Genomic DNA, 25,354 nt, shown 5'->3' on the forward strand with positions numbered 1-25,354 from the left:
GCATGAAGGTTGTGTGCAATCACTAAAGAATTTTTCACGCTGTTCGTTTTTTTTGTGCTAGAAATTCACAGAAGCTGGTAACAAAATCTGCAAATAAGCTAAAAATGAAGTCAGAATTTTTCCAGTTTCCAATGACTTTATTGATAATATCCAAAATTTAAAGAGCCCATCAATATTCTGTTCTTTGGGGATTCCCTTTTCTTCAATGTACTATGTAACACTATTAAAGTACAAAATCAGGAAGAATAGAATAGAATAGAATAGAATAGAATAGAATAGAATAGAATAGAATAGAATAGAAAAGAAATACTTCATTAATCCCTGAGGGGAACTTTGATTGTTACAGCAGAAAGAGTACATTTCCCACCACCATAAATACAGATAAATAATCAAAAATGTGCAGTAAATAAGCAATGCGATAAATCAAAAATGCAAAATGTCCTATGGAAAGAAAAATAAAATCTCATAAAAATACAGTATTTTTTGTAATTAAAGTACATTTTCTACCCTTAATTTTTCTTGAGATCATTTGTTTTACTTTGGTTTGGAATATTTCATCAAGAATATTTACATTTACATGCATAAAAACTATGACATGACAAATAAGGTGATTCTGTTCACATTAACTGCCACAAATTGTGTATAATTTTATTGGTGTATTACAGTATTTAACTTGAATTTAAGAGTAGTATCAGTAGTAAAAACCTTTCTTTCACTTTGTTTGATCACATTTCCTGTTCCATCTTGTTCTCACATCTGGATTTTTTGTCACCCTCATCATGCTGTGATCATCCAGAGAAAGGAGGTCGACTGTCCGGCCTTGCCCAAAGCCTGCACCTGTACCCAGGACAGCAAAGGCCCCCCAGGCCCTGCTGGAGTGCCAGTGAGCAAACACACACTCCTACATATATTTATGTAGCAGCACACTTGCATGTTGCATGAGCAGCTTGAGTTACTTCACTTCAGTCCATGTTATCTTTTACACTTCTCTGTCTGGCCGACCTTATTTCCTGTACCTCAGCTTGTTGCCAGCTATTTATGCATTCAGACTCACGCAGTGTCTCACAGCAGTAAACGTGCTGATTGTGACCACCTCCTGCTATTTTCCTGTTTCTAACAGGGAGGCCCAGGAATCAGAGGAGCCAGAGGTGATCGCGGAGAGCCGGGCCCCGTGGTGAGTTGTGTCGGTGTACTCTCTTTAAAAAGCCATCGCTGTGCCCACAAGACAAGACGTCAGCTCTGTCGGTGTTCTGTTTAGAAGTAACTGTCAAACAAATGCTTTGCACTCTGAAGTTGTGGGTCATCTTCACAAATATGCTGCTGTGTTGTGGTGATTTCTCAGCTGGTATATTGACATAGACTGATCAGCCACAAAACCACCTGCATCTGCTTTCCAAACAGCTCTGATCATTGTTACATGAACATGGGACCTCTATGGGTGTCCTGTTATGTCTGGCTCTGGTGCGTTAGCAGTGGATGCCTTAGGCTTGTACCAGTAAGCACTGTGTTGCTATAAAAGTGTGATCTACTCCAGATTCAAACCACCTAAGCTCACTAGTTTTTTATCTGGACCTGGTGTACAGTAGTCTAGATGCAATAAATGCACTAAAATATCCATGTTTTTACATTATAACGCAAAAAATAATGGTTTTCCATATCAAAAATTAGGTTTTATAGAGTCTTCAACTTTTGTACAACAATCTGTTAAAGATTTGACCCACCTAAGCTCACTGGCTTTGATCTGGATATTGATCTTGATATAAAGTGGTCTAGATGCAAAAAATATTGCAGTAAAATATTGATGTTTTTAATAATAATGGATTAGATTTAAAGGGCACTCAAAGCACTTCACAATGGATCCATTATTCATTCACTCACACATTCTCACTCTGGTGGTGGTAAGCTACATTTGTAGCCACAGCTGCCCTGGGGCCGACTAACGGAAGGGTGGCTGCCAATCCGCACCTATGGCCCCTCTGACTACCACCAACATTCACACGCATTCATAGACCAGTGTGAGAGCAGCACTGGAGGCAAGGTGGGTAAAGTGTCTTGCCCAAGGACACAACAGCACATGACTAGGCGAGAGCGGGAATCGAACCGCCGACCCTTCGATCATTGGACGACCCACTCTAAAGCCTGAGCCACAGCCATTTACATTCTAACATCAAAAATAATGGTTTTCCATATCAAAAATTATGCTTTTAAAGAGTCTTTAGCCTTTGTACAACAATCTATTCCAGATTAATCCCACCTAAGCTCACTGGCTTTTGATCTGGACTTGGTCTAAAGTTTATTTAATCAGGTAAGTTAGTTGAGAACTGATTCTCATTTATTATAACGACCTGGCTAAGAGATGACATACAGATAAGACAAACAATAAAAACAGACTACATGTACAGCAAATCATACAGTGTTATAAAACAGATAACACAATGACTTTTACTAATAAACAAGCACTCTGTATCAGGAATGCCATGATCACAATCACAATCATTCAGGAAAGAGTGATGCGCAGTAAGGAAGGATCAGTAAGAACAACATTCTTTACATGTCTCATTTAAAATTTAGAGAAAAATGTACTGCAGCACATTTCTCAACCTGAAAGCCTCAACCTATTCAACTGCAACCAACAGTCATGTAAAAAACTGTGAGGCTTTTCGGCTGGACTAGGCTGAACTGCAGGCGGTGTTTACACAGAGCACATGGGAGATGAGAATATAGAATATATCTATAGCATGTCGAGCCCCCTTTTGTTCCAGTATTAATAACACCTGTAGACATCTGTAAAAAATGTTTTTCACATTGACTATATGTTTCTAGTTTTGGTCATGGTTGTGCTGTTTACATAGAGGTGCAGGACTTTATATTGCAGATCACAATCAGAGGGTTAAATGTGGAAATGCTCTTAAAATCAGCTAATAACTGTGATAAATAATAAGTATTTTGATATTGAGCATCATTTTGGCCGTAATTATGCATCAATCCCAAGAGAGAGATCAAGAAAAACCAGGTCTTTGCCATCAAGAACAGGCTAAGCGCCACAAAGTGGACAGACAAACTTTTTCTAAAATCACAATGTCCTTGTCATTTTTTTTAGCTCTTCTTGTCACCTATTTTTCACTGCCCAAACACACAAACACGGACAAAAAAAAAAAACATTTAATCTGTAGATTGGTTCCACTCACTACATGTTTAAAAACAGAGTCGCCATCAGTTTTCTTCAAATAATGATGCAAATGGATACCCAGTGCTCACAAAGGTTTTGCCAAGGGCTCCTGAAATTGCAGCAGTTGGAAGTGAGATGGACTTAAACACATCTTATATTTTAACTCAAATTTGGTGCGACTCGAATACCTTTAGACATCTACACTTATAAAGACACTGTTGCACATCATTTATCTGTCTTTTGAAAAACACAGTAGTAACAGCTATTCCTCTTTGTATCAAGAAAATTCACAGGTTTATTAACATGATATGGGTGCCTCATTTGAAAATTTCTCTTCATTTTTGCCAGAATTCAAGTTTTGTGCGCCAGAATCTTATAGGACAGAAGACGTCATGTACAATATGATGATTTTTCACACAATGTTACCAGTACTGGAAGATTGAATTTCCCATTAATTATGTGAGGAGCCCCTCAGATTTATCTGCTGTCCTGATATATAAAACTTGATATAAAAAAAGTTGCAGCAGCTGCAACATTAACATGCTGCTACTAATAATCTTGCAGAAATAATAATGTGTCATTCAGAGGTTCTAAACCCAGACTTTTACTTTTCATGCAGGACTTAAACTTGTAATGGAGTATTTCTATATTGCTGTAGGAGTACTTCTTCAACCATTGGTGCTACTCAGTTACCATTTCCATTGAACCCACCTAGTAACTTTTGGATTGCCACCATGATGTGCAGTGCTGAAAGTGAAGACGGAGGACTCAAACTGCAGCAGACACCTCCACAAATGGGCTTCATTGCTAAATATGTGCAGACATTTCATGTCATCACTTTTCTGATAAGAAGATTCATGTTGCTGCTGGATGTTGGTTTTACTCTGCAGTGTCAGATATAAACAGCTGCCATAACGCTGTTTATCCTGTCTGTCTTCTGAATGTGGCAGTTCAAGTAAATGATGAGGCTGATATAAATGTACTTGTGGAGCATTTGAAAGATTTACAGAAATACTTGTGGAGCTTCTTTTGAACTCAACTCAACTGTGCTGCCATTTGCTTTCAGTTCAGCAGTCATAGCACTGAGATCAGTGCTGTGTAACGTCATATAATGTCGTAATCTGAGATTCTGCATTTATACACAATTGTGTTGGATGTTGGAGATTTAGTGCACTGTTTAGTTCCGTTACATCGTCATTGGAAACAGGCAGGCTTACTGTTTCCTGCTATAAATGTATGAAAGAACCAAATTGCATGATGGTATTTTTGTGGCATTGCATTTGTTTCAGTGATTCCAACATCGGAGTTATAGAATTTATTGTAAAGTCAAGACTTCCATGATATACATAGTCTTTACAAGTGTAGGTAAATGTTTTTCATGACTCAACATACTTGCATATCTACAGGATAAATACCTATAGACATATAGACTTATAAAAACCTAATGAACTTAATTTAGGCCACGTCTTGCTCTCTGTTTCTTTCTGTCTATCAGCTTTCAGCAAATGGCAATGAGGAAGTCACAGAAAACCACAAGCATCAAACACTGTTATACATCACTTATCTCTCTTTTAAAAACACACTTATAACAGTCGCTCCAGCTACCACACATTGTGTCAAGAAAATGAACAGGTTTATTAACAAGGTGCAGTTGAATCATTTAAAGATTTCTCTTGGTTTTTGCCAGAATTCAAGTTTTATGTGCCAGAATCTGACAGTACAGAGCACACTGCAACTTTATGCACCCTAGACTAGACCGAAAACAAAATACATCTATCCAAACCATCTGAACTCCAAGCACATTCTGGGCATTTTTTACTCTGTTACATTTTACTTATCATGGACTTTTTTTTTTTTTTTTTACTGGAATATTAAGTCTTGCACCATTTTCAATAAATCAATCAAAAAAAACCTTTGGAATGCCACTACAGTGTACAGTATCTATTTAGTATTTATCTTTAATTCCTATTTTACATATTCTGTTATGGGGACTCTTACTAATGACTACGCCTAGTTATTAATGACACATTCCTGCTATCACATGCTGTTAAAACATTACATGTAATGTACTGTATATCAAGTCCAAGTATTGTCAGCCTTTCTCGACCACCAATAATCATCAACAATCAATCAGTCATTCCCTAGTGCTTATCGTGCAGTTCTGAGCTCATTCCACAGCCTGTCTTTGTGTAGTAAACCAGCCACGAGCCATGTGATTGGAGGGTGTGAATAAATTACATTAATGTTATTTCATTGAGGGAATTCACTCGAATTAGATCTTTGTGTGAAAGCACAGTTTGCACTGAAGTGATATTTGAAGGCTGCTTCTCGTCTTTCGCCACACAACAGCATCAGAATCAGCACAATGGGTCAGCTCATTGCAATTAAATCAGGATTTCTCCATTCTGTGATGTTGTCAGACGTAGAGGAGCAGGCCAACAGGTGATTCCCAATTTGGAGACAAAAAAAGTTGAGTTAATGTCAGACAGATATAAAACCAACATGCAATCATTCAGATGTAATGTGATGGCAGGGTCAGGCTCCTTGCTGTGTTATGCAGGATTTCAGCACTGGACTTTGAATCTAGAATTTCAGTCTTTGGGGTTTTTCATTTTCCATTATCTGAGCACCACAAGGTCTTTCCTGGAAACACCACACTGACCGACTGTGTCAATTACAAAGTCGAAAACAAAACAGTGACAGAGCACAATTGGAGCCTGATACGTTAATTGTAGAATTAAAACCAAATGCTCACATCGCAAGTACATCCCAGCCAGTATGAGAAGATACAGAGCTCCCAGTGTGGTTGCAGAAGCAGCGTGTTTGCAGCGGTTTCTTCTGACAGCTTTAACAGTGACTGGTCCTATGGAGACACAGTTTATTAAAAAAGGTTGATGAAATTTTGGATAATTTCCTTCTCCAGCTGTGCTCCTCTGCTCAGTGTATCAGTCTGACTCATTTCAGACAGAACTGAGGAAATGTGTTGCTGCACGGACTCATATCGGGTTCACAGTTTACTTCTTTGTCGTTTGGTACCCAGAACTAAATTCTTCCCTGAGACTTTGGCTGAATTTGAGGAATTTTCGATGTTTCCAGAGCCAATATTTTTTTCTTTTCACCTTTAAACAGTGTCTAACTTGGACACCATTTAGAAGGTTCAGTATCTCCAGAAACATAATGAAGTGCCATGAAATTTGGTGAGGATACTGATGACAAAATTGTCCCCAGTCGAGGCCTTTTTTTTTTTCATTATTGGTCCTTGACAATACAACAAAGTACAAACCTTAGAAATGAGAGGATATTTGTACCTGGGATATTTCATGTGACTGTATATATAAATGGATTTGACAAGACTTCCTCGTATAAATACAGTCTATGGTCGACATTTCACCGACTTTTGACATCAGTGCAATTTAATGTGTGCAAAGAATGACAAGTCAAGGTTCCAGAGTTTTGCTTTTTTGACATGTAAAAATGACGATGTGGCTACTTTCATAGGACCATCGAAACTGATGTTTGTATGTGTGTCTATATGTTGTCATTATATGTGCAAAGTTACAGTTTGCTTCCATGCTGTCTTCATGTTGAAATTTAACAACATGTCTGTGTGTTTTGCCTCAAATGTTGACCATTTTCATACATGGAGCAAATTTCATGGTTCTCACAGTTATATTTCTAGACATATTGAACCTTTAGCATGACTTCAGAGTTAACAGAATATAAGAATTTTCAAGACTGAAAACATATGAAATTCTTAAAAGTTGGGGAAATTAATTCACACAAGTGTTTTGGGTCTCAAATATATGAATTGACATGGACTGACTAGATTAAGAATTACAACATTGTGATTTTCATGTCATAGCACAGAGTGAACTGACTGATTTTAAACAAACATGCACAAATGTCTCAGTGTTCTTGTTTAATATTTATTTAATTCCTACTTACTGACTTCATGGTGGCTCAGATCAACCTGACTGTGTATCAGAACATCTTCATCCTTGTACATCTCCACCTGACTCTCGTCTTGGCCGCCTCGGTTCTTTCTGCTGTATTTCACTTTCAGACTCTCAATGTGGTGCTTATTCATCTGCAGACATGTTGACAGCTGAGAGAAGCTGAACCTGTTCCTCTGTGGGTGTTTCTCTGTGAGTCGAGCAGCTTTTTAACAGACAGCATCAAGGAAGTAGCAGCAAACCAAACCACATATACAGATACAGAAGCAGCACATTTGTTTCTCCATTTAACCCTAAGATTAAACTGAGAAATGTGGATCAAACTCACAAACCTTGTTCTCAGCTGAGTTTTGAATATAAATCAGGAATAATCATAGCTATAGCTCTGCTCACTTTCATTCCAATCAGTTTGAATTTTTCATGTACTTGTATAGATATGTTTATGTCTAGATACACTACCAGTCAAAGGTTTGGGCACAGCTTCTCATTTAATGGTTTTTCTTTATTTTCATGAGTATTTATATTGTAGATTCTCACAGAAAGCATCAAAACTATGAACGAACACATGAAATAAAGCAGTAAACAAAAAATTGTGAAATAAGTCAAAACATGTTTTATTTTTTAGATTGGTCATAATAGCCATCCTCTGCTTTGATTACTGCTTTGTACACTCTTGTCATTCTCTTGATGAGCTTCATAAGGTAGTCTGGTAGGCATTGTTAAGTAGCTAAAGGATCTCAAACAGCAACATATTGTCACATTTAGAAGAGATTCAAGAACCAATGCTAAATAAAGTGACTGACATTTTTCAATGTGGTGCATTACAAAGCCATTGTTAATGTTCTGGGACTCCACAGACCCACAATGAGAGTCATTGTCCACAAATGGAGAAACATGGTACAGTGGTAAACCTTTCCAGGAGTGGCCGACCGGCTGACCAAAATTTCTCCAAGAACGCATCAACACCTCATCCAGGGGTCCAAAAAGAACCCAGAAAAACATCAAAAGACCTGCAGACCTCACTGGCCTCAGTTAGGCAATCTACATGATTCCACAATAAGAAAGACACTGGGTAAAAATGGCATCCATGGGAGAGATGTAAGGTGCGAACCACTCCTGATCAAAACAACATAAAAACTCACCCAGCATTTACAAAAAATATCTAGAGCTCTAAGACTTTTGGGATAACATCCTATGGAGCTCACACACTGGCTGTGACGGGGGATGTTTTGAATAGATTGGGAGTCGCGAACATACACAACTGAGTTGGTGAGATAAATCACACAAGATAGTGTTTATGTAGCAACCATGAACAGGAAACTCTCTTAATTTCTGCAGCACTGAGAGCAGAACCGATAACATAAGAACACGTCAATGCTCCAGTCATTGGTAAAACCCCCAAAATCTCATCTCTGTGTCAGAGTTAGACATTTAGAAGTTTTATTCATGATTCGAGTCCCCTTTGCTTAAAAATTTCTTTGCTGTAGCTCTATACCATTGCTTCCTCTAGAATCTGCAGATATACTCCAATCAGGCATAACATTAGTTTAGTTTAGTTTATTTAAAAGGACAATGTGCAGTAACATTAAAAAGATGCCTGCACCAGATTTAGCACGAAGCTAATTTCCATCTGCAGTCCTTTGCACAATAAAAATACATAACACTAACAGGTAATAAAATATTGCAGTCATAAAGATGGCATACAACATAGAATACAATACAAATATTACATTAAAACATAAAATTCATAATAAAATACACATGAAATTCATAGAGAACAAAAAAATGCACAAAAAATGCAGAATAGTCAAAATGTAAGATAATAATGTGCAACAGCTTTACTATTACTGTCTGCTCCATATTTTAGTGTGTGCAAAACTGTTGCTCTAAAAGCCAATTTTTGACCTCACGTGAGAAGTTTAGAAAATCATTAGGACCACTGACAGACGAAGTGAATAACACTGATTATTTTCTTTATCATTGCACCTGTTAGTGGGTTGGATATACAATATTAGGCAGCAAGAGATCATTTTGTCCTCAAAGTTGATGTGTTAGAAGCAGGAAAAATGGGCAAGCATAAAGATTTGAGCCAGTTTGGCAAGGATGAAAGTGTGATGGTTAGACGACTGGGTCAGAGCATCTTGAAAACTGCAGCTCTTATGGGGTGTTTCTGGTCTGCAGTTATCAGTATCTATTAAAAGTGGTCCAAGGAAGGAACAGTAGTGAAACAGCGACAGGGCAATGGGTGGCCAAGGCTCACTGATGCATGTGGGGAGGGAAGGCTGGCCCATGCGGTCCAACCCAGCAGACGAGCTACTGTTACTCAAAGAAGTTAATCCTCATTCTGATAGAAAGGTGACAGAATACACAATGCATCGCAGTTTGTTGCATGTGGGACTGCATTGCCGCAGATCAGTCAGGGACCCCTGTGCACCACTGAAAGTGCCAACAATGGGCATGTGAGCGCCAGAACTGAACCACGGAGTAGTGGAAGAAGGTGGCCCTGGTCTGATGGTCTGAATCACATTTTCTTTTACATCTTGTGGGTGGCTGGGTGCATGTTGGGAGCACATGACACCAGGAGGCATTATAGGAAGAAGACAAGCCATTGGAGGCAATGTGATGCTTTGACCAATGCTCTGCTCGGCAAACTTGGCTCCTGCCATCCATGTGGATGTTACTTTGGCATGTACCACCTACATAAGCATTGTTACAGACCATGTACACCCTTAAATGGAAACAATATTCACCGAGGGCTGTGGCCTCTTTCAGCAGGATAATATTCTAACAATATAAATACCAGTCATAGCCATCAACCATAATGAAATATATTTCATTTTGGTTCATGGCTATGACTGGTATTTATATTGTAAGTGAAAATTCTGTGGTATTTTCTAAGATTCACAAGCGTCATGGTACTTGTGTCCAAACTTATGGCCATGGCTGTATTTTATGGAAAGCAACCAGTGTTGGTTACACTTGTAGACACTTGGAAAAAATGTTGGACATTGAGGTTTTAATAATCAAAGTTTTTGTTTTTTTTTTTTAGTTCTCTTTATCATTTAGGACATTTAAACCATGTCATACTGCACAAATCATACTTTGAGCCCTTGTTACTTCTAACAATGGTTGTGTTGTTCCTGTAGAGGTGGAGAACTTTATATTGCAGTGAAAAATTGGTCACCAGTGAAGAAGAATGTGACAGGAGCAAAAAAAGAAATCACCAAGGCTGTGTCCAAAATGGCATACTAACGTACTACTCATACTAAATGTGACGTCAAAATAAGTATGTAGTGCGTTCACATTAGATAATATGAAAAGACTGAGTACGCGAGAAATACCCGGATGTATACTATTTCCGGAAAATTTTTAAGTATGCGCGGTGACCACACTAGTCATACTCAACCGCCCCATAATGCTTTGCGAGCTATCCACCAAAAGGCAAGCCTCCGCGGGATATGTGGCCGGACCGCAGCGATTTTTAATTTATTTTATGTGGTTAAGTAGTCTTCCTAATCACCCCACAGATTTGAGAAATAGGCGTTTTCTGACCAACGTTTTAAATTTGTCAGACGCCTCACAACATCCTCCTGAATGCTAGCAGCTAGTTGCAGCAGCTCGCTTTGCATACAGAACAAGTAGCAGCTACCTCCAGTAGTCTGCAGCTACAATTGAAACGATTCGCACAATCTGACTAATAACTCCATGAGGAATGCCGGCTTGAAATTGCCACATTAATTATGCGACTGTTTGTTAGCATAAAATCGACCTGAAGCCGGCATTCTGCCGAGATATTTGATAGCCTGGTGTACTTCCGGTTTTTGTCGTCGGAGGTTTGAAATGCATTATGGGAAACGTAGTAGTATACTACAGTGTGAACGGTCGGCATTCTAATCATACTTATAGTACGTAGTATACAGTATATACTCATTGAGAATGTAGTATGTAGTACGTTAGTATGCGATTTCGGACACAGCCCAAGATTCCCTAATTATTGCCTGCAGCTTGAAACCATGACAGCTCATACAGAACACATGGATGTCTGAAGGGCAGCAGTTTTTTTTGTTATTGTTTTTTTTTTTTAAATCTGAGCATAACAAAATTGAAGTAAACTTGGGGTTCACACATCCGCACTAAGACGAACTTTTTTTTTTTATACTATTGAATTATCTTAATTTACTTATCTTGGCAATAATCTTTAACATCTACGCTCTCGTAGATGTGCACTTCCCGCTCCTCCCACTCTGCTGTACTCTTGCAGGTTTTGGCAATATCTTGCCATCTTTTGATAGAACTGGTTCAGAGTAAATATCTGATCTAATGTGTACTAATGCAGCACTATAGCTGGAAAATGTGCAATTAAGTCAAGAAGGTGGTCGTCTGTGGCGATGCTGCTGTCCATGTTTCTTGCCCAACCTTCTTTGTGGTCTCAGCAGAGAGGAAGTAGCAGCATGCAATGAGAAACACACTCTTTAATTCAATTTATTCATGAAGTAAAACATAAAACCAGTGAGAGAAACTATAAGCACATCAGCGTAAAACAAAAATAAGTAAATTTTTCTTTGCACTTGGTAATTTGAGCTTTTCACCAGTGATGTGTGCATTAAGCAGATCAGCACTTATACACACAAACATATACAGACTGACAGTGATAACACAGGAAATGTTTATCACACCATCTTATGTTGCCTTGGCTCACTATTATGGTTTGATAAATGATGAATTAAACAAAGTACTCGACTATCTGGCAATCAACAGCAATATATTTTCACTACTAGGGGGCAGATCAGCATGAAAATCTGTCACTGCCATAACTGAGTTGCTTCCCAAGGAAATCATACAGCCATGGCCATAAGTTTGGACACAAGTACCATGACGCTTGTGAATCTTAGAAAATACCACAAAATTGTCACTTACAATATAAATACCAGTCATAGCCATCAACCAAAATGAAATATATTTCATTTTGGTTGATGGCTATGACTGGTATTTATATTGTAAGTGAAAATTTTGTGGTATTTTCTAAGATTCACAAGCGTCATGGTACTTGTGTCCAAACTTATGGCCATGGCTGTACAATTGATTTAACTCTATACAGTCTTGCAGCACAGCAATCAAACTCGAGTTAAAAGCTGCACAGAGCTGATCAGAAATAATATAAACAAGGTAGCGGGTTGGTGGGGGGCCCAGTCGACTCAGGGTTCATACTGAAGTTCAACAGTGGCAGTTACACGGTGCATTCGAGACTCACTAGATCTGCCTCTCACAGATCCAGTATTTGGCTCCGCTGCTGGCGTTATTCCATTTTCCTTGTAGATCGATATAGACTTTGGTCTCCTTCACAGGAATTAAATTCACTTCTTTGTTCCAGGCCCTGTTGAACAAGCACAATACTGTTATAGGCACAAGGCAGAGAACGCAACAGATTATTGGTACAAGATTTTTCATGCAGCTTGTGTGCTCACAAACTCTCGCATCAGAATAAATTTCGGGCTGATGCACGTTTCTTTCTGTCTTTCAGCTAGTTTGTAAACTGCAGAGGGAGTGTTTAGTAGTAGATTATTTAATACCAGTGATTTTTTTCCCTCACAATTTGCAATTAATCTGAAAATGAATTTGAGCCTATAGCTGCCCTCGTGTGGTTAAAAAAGTCAAGCTCTCAGGGCGCCCAGATAGCTCAGCTGACTGAGCAGGCGACCTACAAACAGGATCTATAGTCCTCGATGCAGCAGTCATAACCCTAACCACCACTCATCGACCCATGTTTCCTGTCTCTCCCCACTGTCCTATACATAACAAAAGCCAAAAAAAAACAAACTTTCAAGCTCTTACATGTGTGATTTCAACCTTTTGAACTTCTCATATATACAGCCATGGCCATAAGTTTGGACACAAGTACCATGACGCTTGTGAATCTTAGAAAATACCACAAAATTTTCACTTACAATATAAATACCAGTCATAGCCATCAACCCTAATGAAATATATTTCATTTTGGTTGATGGCTATGACTGGTATTTATATTGTAAGTGACAATTTTGTGGTATTTTCTAAGATTCACAAGCGTCATGGTACTTGTGTCCAAACTTATGGCCATGGCTGTAAGCCAGATTTCACATTATGCCGTTCAGGTTCCGTTCTTCTGATTTGGATACATGCCGGAATTCAAAAAGAATGGAAAAATGTGCAGATATTCACCCGAATATATGATGAATTTTTTTTAAAAAAAAAGAAGAGTTTCTCACGTAAAACCAGTTAGCGGTGATCTGTCCACCCACTGCCAATTCTGCTTCCAATCACCATCAGTCACCACCTCCAGACCGATCCAGGAATCTCCATGTTTGTTCAGATCATGTATATATTTCTGGTAATTTGACAAATAAATGCATAATTATTTTTCTAGTCCTAGATTACTTTGCAATAGGGTCGCGGGGCAGCCTATCCCAGCTGACGTAGGGGGAAGACAAGGGGCACCCTGGACAGGTCACCAGCCTATCACAGGGCTACATATAGAGACAAACAATCACATTCACAGCTACAGACAATTTATAATTGTCAGTTAACCTAAGAATGTTTTTGGACTGTGGGCGGAAGCTGGAGTACCCGTAGAAAACCCATGAGAACATGCAAACTCCATCCAGAAAGATCCCGGGAAAGGTCCAGGACATGAACCGTGTATCTTCTAGCTGCAAGGCAAATGTGTTAACCACCAAGCCGGTGTACAAGATCACAAAATGCATTGTTTACACTGGCATGAAGTCACACTAGTGTAAGTGGGTACATGTACGTCACAACTGATGCAGAAAATCAAGTGATTGCAAATGTTTTACCTCATCTTGTCACTTTGTACTATGCTGAATAACACACATCTGGCAAAAACCAAAAGCTCCACCACAAACAGACACTCACATGTACAGGTTTGCACGTTTAAAGCACATGAACACCGCTCTTTTGAGTCTTTTTGTGACTATTAAATATTTAAAAAAAATTCCCAAGCAAACATCAAAAAATGCTGGTTAATAGCTTGATTTATCAAACACTTACTTGTTCCATTTTGTTGTTTATTACCACCAGATCTGCTCCTTTTTCTTTGCAGTCCTCTCTGCTTTCTGCCCACGTTTTCATCTCAGTAGATGTGTAGTAACAATGACATTTGAATTTCATCCATCCTTCAGAAAGTCATGTATTTTAGTGGCACATTTTAAATCATCTAATAACAGTTTAGTAAGAGTATTTCTTACTTGAATTGTTGTCATCTGTCTCACACTCACTGTCAGCTTGCGACTTCAGCTCTACATCCTTGATAAGCTGATTGTTTTTCAAGACGAGTGTAGAATCTCATGGAAATGGCCAAAAAAAAACGGACAAGGCTGTGATGTAAAAACAAGTCAATCAATTGAGATGACTGAAGATATGAAAAATACACATGAGGTTCTTACAGAAGTGGGACAGAAAGGTCATCCCCAGTAACAGCAGGAAACACAGGAGAGCCAGACACAGTGTTGCAGCTCTGAACGGGTATCTTTGGACAGGTGGGAAGTGGTTTTGACTGTGCGCACCTATGGAGGCAAAGTAGAAAATGCACAGAACAGTGCACTGTATTGAGAAATACTATGCAACCTACAGAGTACAGCAAAAATGAGTGCAGTATCCCTTAAATGGTAACTGATTCGGTCTTGTGTAAAATAAAAAATAGGAGTATACATACACTGTATTAAACAGACAGGCCCTACAGTAGGAACTACAAATACAAATTTCATTACTGAAATCCAGATCTGATCCATATGTTCACCAATCCTCGACCTGGAGAATACCTGACTTCTGTAGAGATGTTTTGCCCTTTTTCAGTCACTATTCTTTTAGCTGGTCTTTGCTGGAGGGGTTATGTTGCTCTGCCTTTCTTTTTAAAATATGGTTCTATTGGATTCAAGACAGGCAATGTTATGTTGTTAAATGTTGTAAATGAACATCCAGTATGTAGTTTTCTCTTTTTTGATCTTTAGAAATTGTTGTGTAATTTTGGCAGTGTGCTTTCGATCATTGTCACGCTAGAATATTCCTCCTCTTAAGTCTGAAAGTCATCTTGGTATATCCAGATATAAGTCTATAAGTGTCATCTTCCCAACTCCTTTTGCATTCATGTAGGCTCTGCGCTTCGCTGTCAGGACTATGCGTTTGCTGTGGTAGCCCTGGATCCCATCTGAGCCTCCTTAACCCTCTAAACCCCAAGCAGTCCATAGGTGTTCTTTTTATTCTTGTCACATTTTCACTTACTGTGGACTCATTTTAAACTGTAATTTAAAGTCCTGTACCGCTATGGAAATAGCACAACCACGGCTTGAAGTCGAGAGGTCTCAAAAGTGTGCATTGTGGCAGTTATATTGTCCTAAATCATTAAAAATGAAAAATATGCATAGTTTATTTGCTTTTAATATTTATATATATATGATATATATAATAATAAATTTGAATTAAACGTGTACAACATTATTTGGCACAAATCACCCAGACTAATGAAAGTGCTCAAGTGCATATTTACTCCTAAATAGATGAGAGTAAAACATACATTAAATCTTCCATAGTCTCTTGTGCAGCTGCCATATATAGATTTTTACTGTAACTGAATTAATATTACTAGTTTTTTTTGTTTTGTTTAGTTTTTCACAGAAAGTCTGCAATTTGAACACAAAATGATGTTAAATATGGCTTCCACAGTGTTTTATACCTCCATCCCGTGCTGAAGCGTCAACCCGATGGTCAATGAAAGCATCTGTGCTCTCGTAGATGTCCACTACTCTCTCCAGTCGGTCTCGTCTGTCCTTTCCGACTCCTTTGCTGTATCTCGCGCTTGCAGTCACATTTGGGTCTTCATAAATGTTGGAGGACATTTTAAGGTGTGAGGCAGATTTTCAGTCGTATCAGTTTGATCTTGCTTGCAGCCCAATGCTGTCCCTCAACTGTTGTATTTTTCTTAACCTAGATGATGTGCACTTGCTAAGTAGATTTTAGATGCCCAAGTATCATGAATAAAATTTTTGCACTCTGTATTCTGTTACTGCTGTCTGCTTTTTACGCTGTCTTTCTGTTTCTCTGCTCTGGCCAGGTTTCAACAGGAAGCAGTGAGGAAGTTGTGGCAGGAAAACACAGCAGTACTCAGTAAAAAGCACCTCAGTAATTAGATTTTTTTCCCCTAATCTATGTAATCCAGAAACCTGTTGAACTGCAGTTATGATGCATATGGTTTTCACGAAGACGGCATAGTTTGCTTGCGGAGGTGTAACAGAGACGTATCCGTGGCGTGTCGAGAGCATTTAAAGATGTTGCGGAATGCAGAATTCAGTTTCTGCACTGGAAACGTAGCTTTGATGGATTAGACGTGTAGAACAGTAACACAAATGCCTTCAGTTTAGAGGAAGAAATAGGAGATGCACAAGCAGGAGTATGTAAATGGCGTAACAGTGTTTTTTTTCTCCCATTATATAAGCTGAATGGTGTTAATACTGTGCATAGAGGCTTTGCTGAGGATGTGACATATTCGGTTATCACTGCTATCATTTTATCAGACGTTACACTGAAGCTGAAATGATGTTTTGCAGACCAGTAAGAAACTGTCATCTAGTGAACAAAATGAACTCTGACTTGGATTTATACAGCAGAGTGGGTTGGTAAATTCATATTCACATTACTAGATGGTGGAAATCAAATTCAAGCTCAAAGGTTGTTTTAGTGCAACAACTAGAGAAGAAGAACTTTCACATGAGCCGATGGGGCTGAAACAGGATGTTACAGGGTCTGGCATTAGATGAGACGTAGTGGAAAGTTTTAGCCTTTAAATAGGAAGTGTTTGTGATGATAATCATCAGAAATGTAGCGATTTTGCAGTACCTAAGATCAAAAAACTGCATCAAAGTGATTTAAAACACAAAACCCACTGGCAGGTTTTAAAGACATCATCTTTGAAAAATCACTAACATTACACTATTATTTTCTCTCCGAAACAAAATCGGAATTTTCAACTTTCCAATGGTCTCTAAACTACTCATCTGTGATGTGCTGCTCTACCAGAAAAATTTACCAGATCATTACATCAGTCATTTTAAGTTTCATTTAAAATCAACTTTTTGCACCAAGCAGATTCTGTAGAATGAATGCAAATTAAAAATTCTGCACTCCTCAGTGCAACTGTGAAGCCATTAGTGACTCAAATGCTAATAGATTACAAAAGATCTGGGACTTTTCAGTTGAACTGCACGCTGCATTTACACATAGCAGAAAGGGAGAAAAATGTGGGAACAAATTAAACATGTAAAGAGTTAAATGGAGTTTAAGCAGAGGCACCATTTATATTTGCAGTATTTGTAACACCAGGGAGTACTTGGAAAAACTTGGTTGTACATGTTATCACTTTATTTGATAAAATTATGTTTATTTACTGAGTTGATAATTCATATAACACGGGCAATTTGAGAAATGAATAGGTTAAATAAAAATGCACTTTATTTGAACATTCACATAAATAGCTAGAAAAGCACTCAGAGGGTCATTTTGAGGGAATGGAAGTCTCCTTCCCCTCCCTGCTTTAGAAGATGGCTGAATGACATGGTCTCCTGTTTACACCTTGAAGAAGTTCGGTTTGCAATGTCCAATTCCCTAGATAAATTTAAAAAGATTTGGGGCCCTTTTATAGAGTATATTAGGAGGGTGGGACCACAATCTGATGCTTGAGGGCTTTGCTCCCTTTTTGGCCTGGCTGTGCTGTTTATTCTTACATATCCATTTATTGAGACTTTGTCATTCCCCTCATGATTAGGCCTTCTGGACTAAATCTCTGGCCTTTTCCTTACACTTTGGACAATCTTGGATCTTGTGTTGACATGTATTGTATATTTTTTCATTTATTAATGGTCAAACGCTGGCTGTAGAGTGTTTTTTTTTTTCTCTCTCTCCCTTGTTTCTCTTGTGGTTTTTTTTCCTTTTTTCTTTTTTCCTTTTGTGTATTTTATGTGTTGGGGAAAAAAAAATTGAAAAAATTCTTTGCATAAATAAAATTTTCAAAAAAAAAAAAAGAAAAGCACTCAGAGTGCAGTACTCCGCCAAGGCTGCTCGGTTAATGCATTATTTCCAACGGATGAAATGTTTAATAAAAAATGACCTTGTGCTAAGTACAGGCATGTGTTATGCATGTGCATGTTATATATGAATACCAAACTGCCTGTAAATTACACTTATGAAGGTGTGTTGATCAGTTTATCACTTTTGGCAAGGCGGATTTTTAATGGTTTGGGCTTTTATTTTGTAACCATTCCAGTGGCACAGGAAGTGTTGTCTAAGAAGCATTTACTTGATATGACGAAGACGCTGCCAAAAAGTCCGAAAATTCACATAAAGATGACAAACGGTTCCACACTGTTGCTGTCTAGCAAAGGATGTGTTTAAACTTATAAGCACCTACCGGGGACAAGGTGTTACGGTGAAGAAATGAGGGAAGGACAGAAAGGTGAATCTGTGTTGACATAAGGCTGATGGCTGAACTTAACGTGTGTGGATGCGGTTTGCTACATACATGAGCTAAATATGGAGCGGTCGGCAGGAATTGATGAGAAATACCCTACAGTTTAATCGTTTGTTCCTTATATGACTTCCAACAGATAAATCATGGTCAATGTGTAGGAGGATCGCAATCATGTGATCGTCAGCGGGTAGCAGACACTGTGTTCATGTCATGGTGACAGCGACGCTGTGCAGGCTGCCATATCCATAGACAGAGATATGAAGAGTAGATACGACATGCCCGTCAGAGCAGTGTGCCTACGGATACACTAAGCTAGTGGGGGGAAAATTTCAGTATTTTCCATTGGTGTGTACGGGGCGAAAACTAAAACAAGAACAATGCCGGCTCATTGCGCTGCATTTAATTGCATACTACGTCGAACAATGGAGACAAGGAAAGTTGGAATAACTCTCTTTTTTCATTGTTAAATCTTGTTGAGAGTCTATGAGAGCTAACTAGTTAGCCGCTAGCAAAACACTAAAGCAAGCTAACAGCTGGACAACCAAACACCAGACAATTAATAGTAGCACTAGTATAGCTGTACAAGCAGTAGTAGTAATACTAAAGGTTCAAGCAGCAGTAGTAGTATAAATAGCCGTTAGAGTAGTAAAAGTAGTATTACAAGTTGTAGTAGCAGTGACAGTATCAGCAGCAGCAGTTAATGTACTACCACTACTACTAGTAGTAGCAGTCTCATTACTATTACTACCAATAGTAGTTATAAAGCCTAACTCATATATATCCAGATTACCATCTATGTTCTTCCTCCAAACTGATTTTATGATTGTTATAACAGGCAATTCTTTTGGACTGCTCTCAGATAATTGAAATGTTACTAAACAAGGTTAGACTGATTAAATAACTTTGGTCTCCAGTATATTGGCTACTTCTGTTTTGTCCTTAATTTAGTAGCATGATTTATTTTTAGATATGTTGTTGTGTACAGACTTATTTACTTCTTTGTCTATTGTTCTTACTCCATGTAGGTTTCCCAAAGACTTTCAGCTGAGGAGGAAGTGGGAAGCAGCTCTGAGGAGGGTGGGGTTTGCTGCAAGTGATGAGACGGTGCTCTGCAGCAAACATTTTAATCCTGATGAGTTTGACAGGGCTGGGCAGATTTGCCGGCTCAGACCTGGTGTTATTCCATAAGTGTTTCAATTTCCGGGTCATCTTAAAAGAGTAGGTGCATCATTTACAAGGATGCAGCAACTCAGTTTTATTGAGTTGAATTATTTTCATGACAATTTACACTTTTTCTGTTACTTTATAGACGACCCACTGTGACCCAATGCACACTTATTATTCACCCTACCTGCGTTTGTATCACTGCTTCCATGCCATTAGCATTTTTATCTGCTCAGTGTATGTCAATTATGTATATGTAAAGAGAGGTATAAAAAATAAATAATTAATATTAATAATAATTCTGTTGTTTATTGTAAATGTCAAGAAACTCTATCTTGTTCTAGTCTAGCTCCTTATTATATGTATATAATAGCCTAGAGATATATAAATAAATAATAATAAATTAATCTTAATATTACATTTACAATTAAATCTTTTGATCTCAAAACATTTTCTATGTATCCAGGTATCTACATTTATATATGTAATGGCTGAACTGAAAAGATTCCCTGGCCTCTGGACCTAAAGAATAAGATAACTAAAATTGCAGGCTACATTTATAGGAAGCCTTTTTCAGTGTTTTTTTTTTCAGATCAAATATTCTCTATCAATAGTACATGTTTTGACGTTATCAACAAAGTAAACCACACAAAAATCGGTTGAGAAATGAGCAAATTATGACATATTTTCAATGTGCATGCATTGCTTTGAATGGGAACTTTGCCCCCTCTAAGATGGCAGCCACGTAGGCACGTCGCTTAGCCGGCTGCTACAGCGAGCTGGCGTATCTACTCTTCTAAACACATCTATGGCTGTATCTGGCAATGGGAAATCTTTAACAAAGCCATGAATCCACATTATAAGCCGCATCAATGCCAAAATGTAATCACTTGGTCCTTGTGTCCTTTCTGACCTTCCCTGAAAATTTCATCCAAATCCGTCGGTCTGTTTTTCCATAATGTTTCACATAGACATTCACAGATTCATGTACGCTGGTTGTCATATCACAAAGCCATTTCCTTGGCAGAGTAATAGTCATGAGTCAGTTGAACTTCGGGACTCCATTACCCATGATGCTCGGGTTCAAGCAAGGAATTTTGGGAGTCTACAGCGCATACAGGTGCAGAAAAATGTTTAGTTTATGCTAGTAGCAAGTTATACTGTGCCATGAGCTGAAGCTGCTGCTCGCTTTGTATTCACTAAAGCAGTTAACCACACAGAAGTCCAGACTCTTGTCTGTTTTTTTTTTTTCCAAATTCTTTTTATTGATTTTTACGCAGGTAATGACAAGTGTACAGGATAGTCTTTAGAGGTATTCACAGTATTGCATGTTTAAACCCACCCCTCCACTCAAAGAAAAATAAAACACACAAATACAAAAACCAAACAAACAAAAATAAAATGAAAATACACATAGCCACAAGTATATGTATGAAGGAATGCAAATAATACACATATGACTGAAACGATTAATTGGTATAGACGTAGTAGGAAATCACAATAGGACAACTGCTATAAGGTACAGTAGTTCCATTTTGGGAGCCTGGTCTGTGGATCTTAGTGCTGGAGTGTCAAGGGCAGCGATGGGAGTATCATGGTTCAATTATAACATCAAGTCTTTGAAAATAAGCAAGAAGCGGTGCCCATATCCTATAAAACTTTTGTTCTGATTTACAAATAGAGCAGCGTATTTTTTCTAACTTGAGGCAAGACATGAGGTCCTGTAACCATTTGGAGTGTGTGGGAAGATATGTTCCTTTCCACCTGAGCAGAATAGACCTGCGCACCAAAAGAACAACAAATGATAGGGCAGCGTGTTTGGTTTTGGGCAGCCCCCCGTCTTTCATGACACCAAAAAGGGCCAAGAGTGGATCAGGTTCTATGACAGTGTCTAGGGTCAGTGAGAGGGTCTGAAATATATTTCTCCAAAACTTTTCAAGTCTGGGACATGTCCAGAACAAATGGATTAGTGAAGAATTTGGACTTTGACATTTGTCACAGTTGGGACTAGGCTTGTCACGATACCAGAAATTTAGTAGTCGATACCAATACCACTTAAATTCTACGATACTCAATACCATTCGATACCACGGTAGCGGAGGTAGCAGGTGCGTTGTGCCACAGAAATGACCGTCCGTGTCAAACACCGTGAGCTGTATAGTAGTCCAGATATATACCGGGCTTTGCAAAAGTTCTGTTACACTCGGTGTCATGATCTTTAGAGATGTTTACATGTCGGAGTGAAAAATTCCATTAAATAAACTGAAAGTTCTACCTCATAGGCAGGTGTCGTTAGTACAAATTTTTTTCTCCGGTGAAGTTGTATCAAGATGGAAGTCAAAAGAGTTAAGATATCTGCTCTCCTTTGTGCTGAACATCAGCCGGATGACCGTCCACAGAGTCGCAGAGAGGCTAAAGAATGGTGAAGATCTTTCAGGTCTCCACCATTCTTGAAAGATCACTGAAAGATCTTCACCATTCTTGAGCCTCTCCGCGATTGTGGATGGTCATCTGGCTGATGTTCAGCTGCTTGGCTCTGTCAGACTTGTTGTGGCCAGCATGAAGGAGAGCAGATATCTCAACTCTTTTGACTTCCATCTTGATACAACTTCACCGGAGAAAAAAATTGTATTAAGGACACCTGACTATAAGGTAGAACTTTCAGTTTATTTAATGTAATTTTTCACTCCGACATGTAAACGTCTCTAAAGATCATGAAACCGTGTAATAGAACTTTTGCAAAGCCCGGTATTTTAGATATATTTATATGTTAAACGAGGCTTCGACGCACACAATTTGCCCCGAGGATATTTTGTAATTGAATTATTCGGATTATCCGAGGAATCTTTTCAGCCCTAAACGTCACAAAACTATTATGCGGGACAAACAAGGCTGGACACGCTTGTTATTTTGCCATGCAGCTTATTTACTATGGGCTGGGCTCATCTCATCATTGTAACGTAATTAGATATGAGCAACAATGATAACACATGAATTCAAATGCACTCACCTTGAATTCTGTGTACAACTGTGTACAACTGTGTACAACTCTGGTACAACGTGGGCCGCTGAACCTGTTACGGGTTCAGTGGCCCGCGGGCAGACCGTTTCGATATCTGCATAAGCATTTTTCGAAATAGAACGACACTGCCAACTCTATGATAGAAACATTATATACCGATGGAAAGCTTAGATTCTCATGAATCCGCTGGTATAAACCACTTTCAGATGTGATTACCACAGCGGGTAATATAAACACATTTGTCCGACAAACAACGAATATCCATCCATCCGTTCTCGATACACGGCTTTAACGTACACAGCGCGACTCACATTTGCGGGTTCATTATTACACACAGATGAAAATATTCCACAAAAAACGGCCATAATCCAACTTTGGACATCCAGACGAAACAAGCCAGTAAAATATTTTGTCCAAAACGTCTTGAAGTCGGTATATAATCCACAAATAGGTTGTTTTCGAGGAAATGCACCTCATGATGTGCGTCCAATATTCCCTGTATTTCTCGTCATATTTTTATTTACAAATAAAATATTAGCGTTTTTTTTGTGTACTGAAAATGGCTGGAATTGACTGTACCTTATAGGGCTACATGTTTCGCCAAGTTGGACGTGTTGCTCCCCTTCGCTGTGCTGCGGTGACGGCATTTTTTGCAGACGGGTTTTTCAGGATCAATAACCAATCCGTCCTCGTCAGCCTCGAATCCAAAATACTTCCAGACGCGACTTCTGGCGTTTTTTTTTTTGTTTCAACTAATTGAGGGGCAGCTGCTGTTGTCGAGCCAGGTGCGTGTGCCTCTGCCATACTGCATGTAGTTGATCTCTTTGCAGCGTAGTCAGTCATGTGATCAGCACTGTGTGAGGGTTGCCAGATAATTGCTCATTTACAGCCAAAAAAACAATGCTAAAGAAGCGGCCAGATCTGGCTCCTTGGTACCTTGGTACCGAAGTATCGGTTCTCGTGACAAGCCTAGTTGGGACTGAAATCTGGAAAAATCTTGGATAATCTCAATTTGGAAAAATGAGCTCTGTGTACAACTCTGAATTGAAGCAGGGAGTGGCGCGCACACATAGATGTAGAATGTACTTGTTTAAGGACCGCATCCCACAGATCATCCGACAGTGACAGGTTTAAGTCATGCTCCCAGGCAGTTTTAATGCTGTTAAGGGAGGTGCCTTTTAGCTCCGATATCCGATAGTATATGACAGATATTGATCCCCTGGCAAGGGGCTGGAGCGAAAGGAATTTGTCAATGGGGTTCTGGGCAGGGAGTTTTGGGAAGCAGGGTATTAGAGATCGAACAGAATGCCTCACCTGCAGGTATCTGAAAAAGTTGTTAGATGGCAGATTACATTTTTTTGGACGGGTCGCTGAATGAGACAAAACAGTGATCTATAAACAGATCTTTGAAGGTTCTCATACCTTTTTTATTCTATTCAAGAAATGTTGCATCCTGCATTGATGGAGGGAAAAGTGCTCTTGGGCACAGAAGGGATGGCAGATGCAGGCCCAAGCTTCTCCTAAACTGGGCCCACACTCTCAGGGAGCTGCGTACAGCCATATTGCCAGTGGATCCAGAGAGCAGAGGGAGTGCTGCCCCCAATAGTGCAGGAAGGGGTGTGCCTTGGGAGGAATTAGCCTCCAGGCATGTCCATGTTGAGGAGTTAGGTTGGGGGTGAGAGTGTAGCCAAAAACAAGACATCTGATTTTAGCTGCCCAGTAGTAGAAGCGGAAGTTGTGGAGAGACATTCCTCCACGACCCCTAGGTCGCTGTAAGTGAGCTTTACAAAGTCTGGGTTTCTTATGTTTCCAAATATATGACGATATAGCGGAATCTAGTAAATTAAAAAATGATTTGGGTATAAAAATAGGAACACATTGAAAAAGGTATAAGAATTTGGGGAGTATTGTCATTTTCACTGAGTTGATTCGCCCCCTTAGGGAAAGGGATAAGGGTGACCACTTTGTGATGTCTTGTTTTGTCTTGTTCAATGACTGAACAAAGTTTTCTTTGTAAATGTTTTTGTATTGTCTCGTGATGACTACCCCTAGATAGGTAAATTTCTCTTTTTCAAGTTTCAGTGGAATATTTGAATAGTCTAATCCCATCGCCTCAGCATTAATTGGAAATAGTTCACTCTTGCTAATGTTTAACTTGTATCCAGATATCTGTCCAAACTGATCGAGCAGGGAGAGTGTAGCGGGTATAGAAGAAAGCGGGTCAGATATGTATAGCAGCAGATCGTCTGCATATAGTGAAACCTTGTGCTCTACCCCCCCTCTCTTGATACCTGGGATTTGGCTGCGAAGGGCGATGGCCAGAGGTTCTATTGCGAGATCAAAGAGCAACAGGCTCAAAGGGCAGCCCTGTCGCGTATCTCTTTCCAGTCTGAAGGGCTGTGAATATATAGAATTTGTTAGGACAGAGGCTGAGGGAGAGGTGTATAGCAGTTTTACCAAAGAAATAAATGTTGTTCCGAATCCGAATTTTCCTGAGACAGAGAAAAAATAGTCCCACTCCACTTTGTCGAAAG

General features: G+C 39.0%; 1 protein-coding gene across 3 annotated transcripts in view; it reads left to right on the top strand.

The window, feature by feature from the left end:
- Nucleotides 1-25,354, top strand: part of LOC110966091 (collagen alpha-1(XIV) chain-like) — a 332,534-nt gene that overhangs the window by 254,139 nt on the left and 53,041 nt on the right. For all 3 annotated transcript variants that reach the window (XM_051955093.1, XM_051955095.1, XM_051955094.1), the window contains 2 exons: nucleotides 797-883; nucleotides 1,121-1,174. In XM_051955093.1, coding sequence (XP_051811053.1) covers nucleotides 797-883; nucleotides 1,121-1,174 — 141 coding nt within the window. The remainder of the gene's footprint in view (nucleotides 1-796; nucleotides 884-1,120; nucleotides 1,175-25,354) is intronic.

Source organism: Acanthochromis polyacanthus, chromosome 11 (assembly GCF_021347895.1).
Source record: "Acanthochromis polyacanthus isolate Apoly-LR-REF ecotype Palm Island chromosome 11, KAUST_Apoly_ChrSc, whole genome shotgun sequence".
Lineage (NCBI taxonomy): Eukaryota > Metazoa > Chordata > Actinopteri > Pomacentridae > Acanthochromis > Acanthochromis polyacanthus.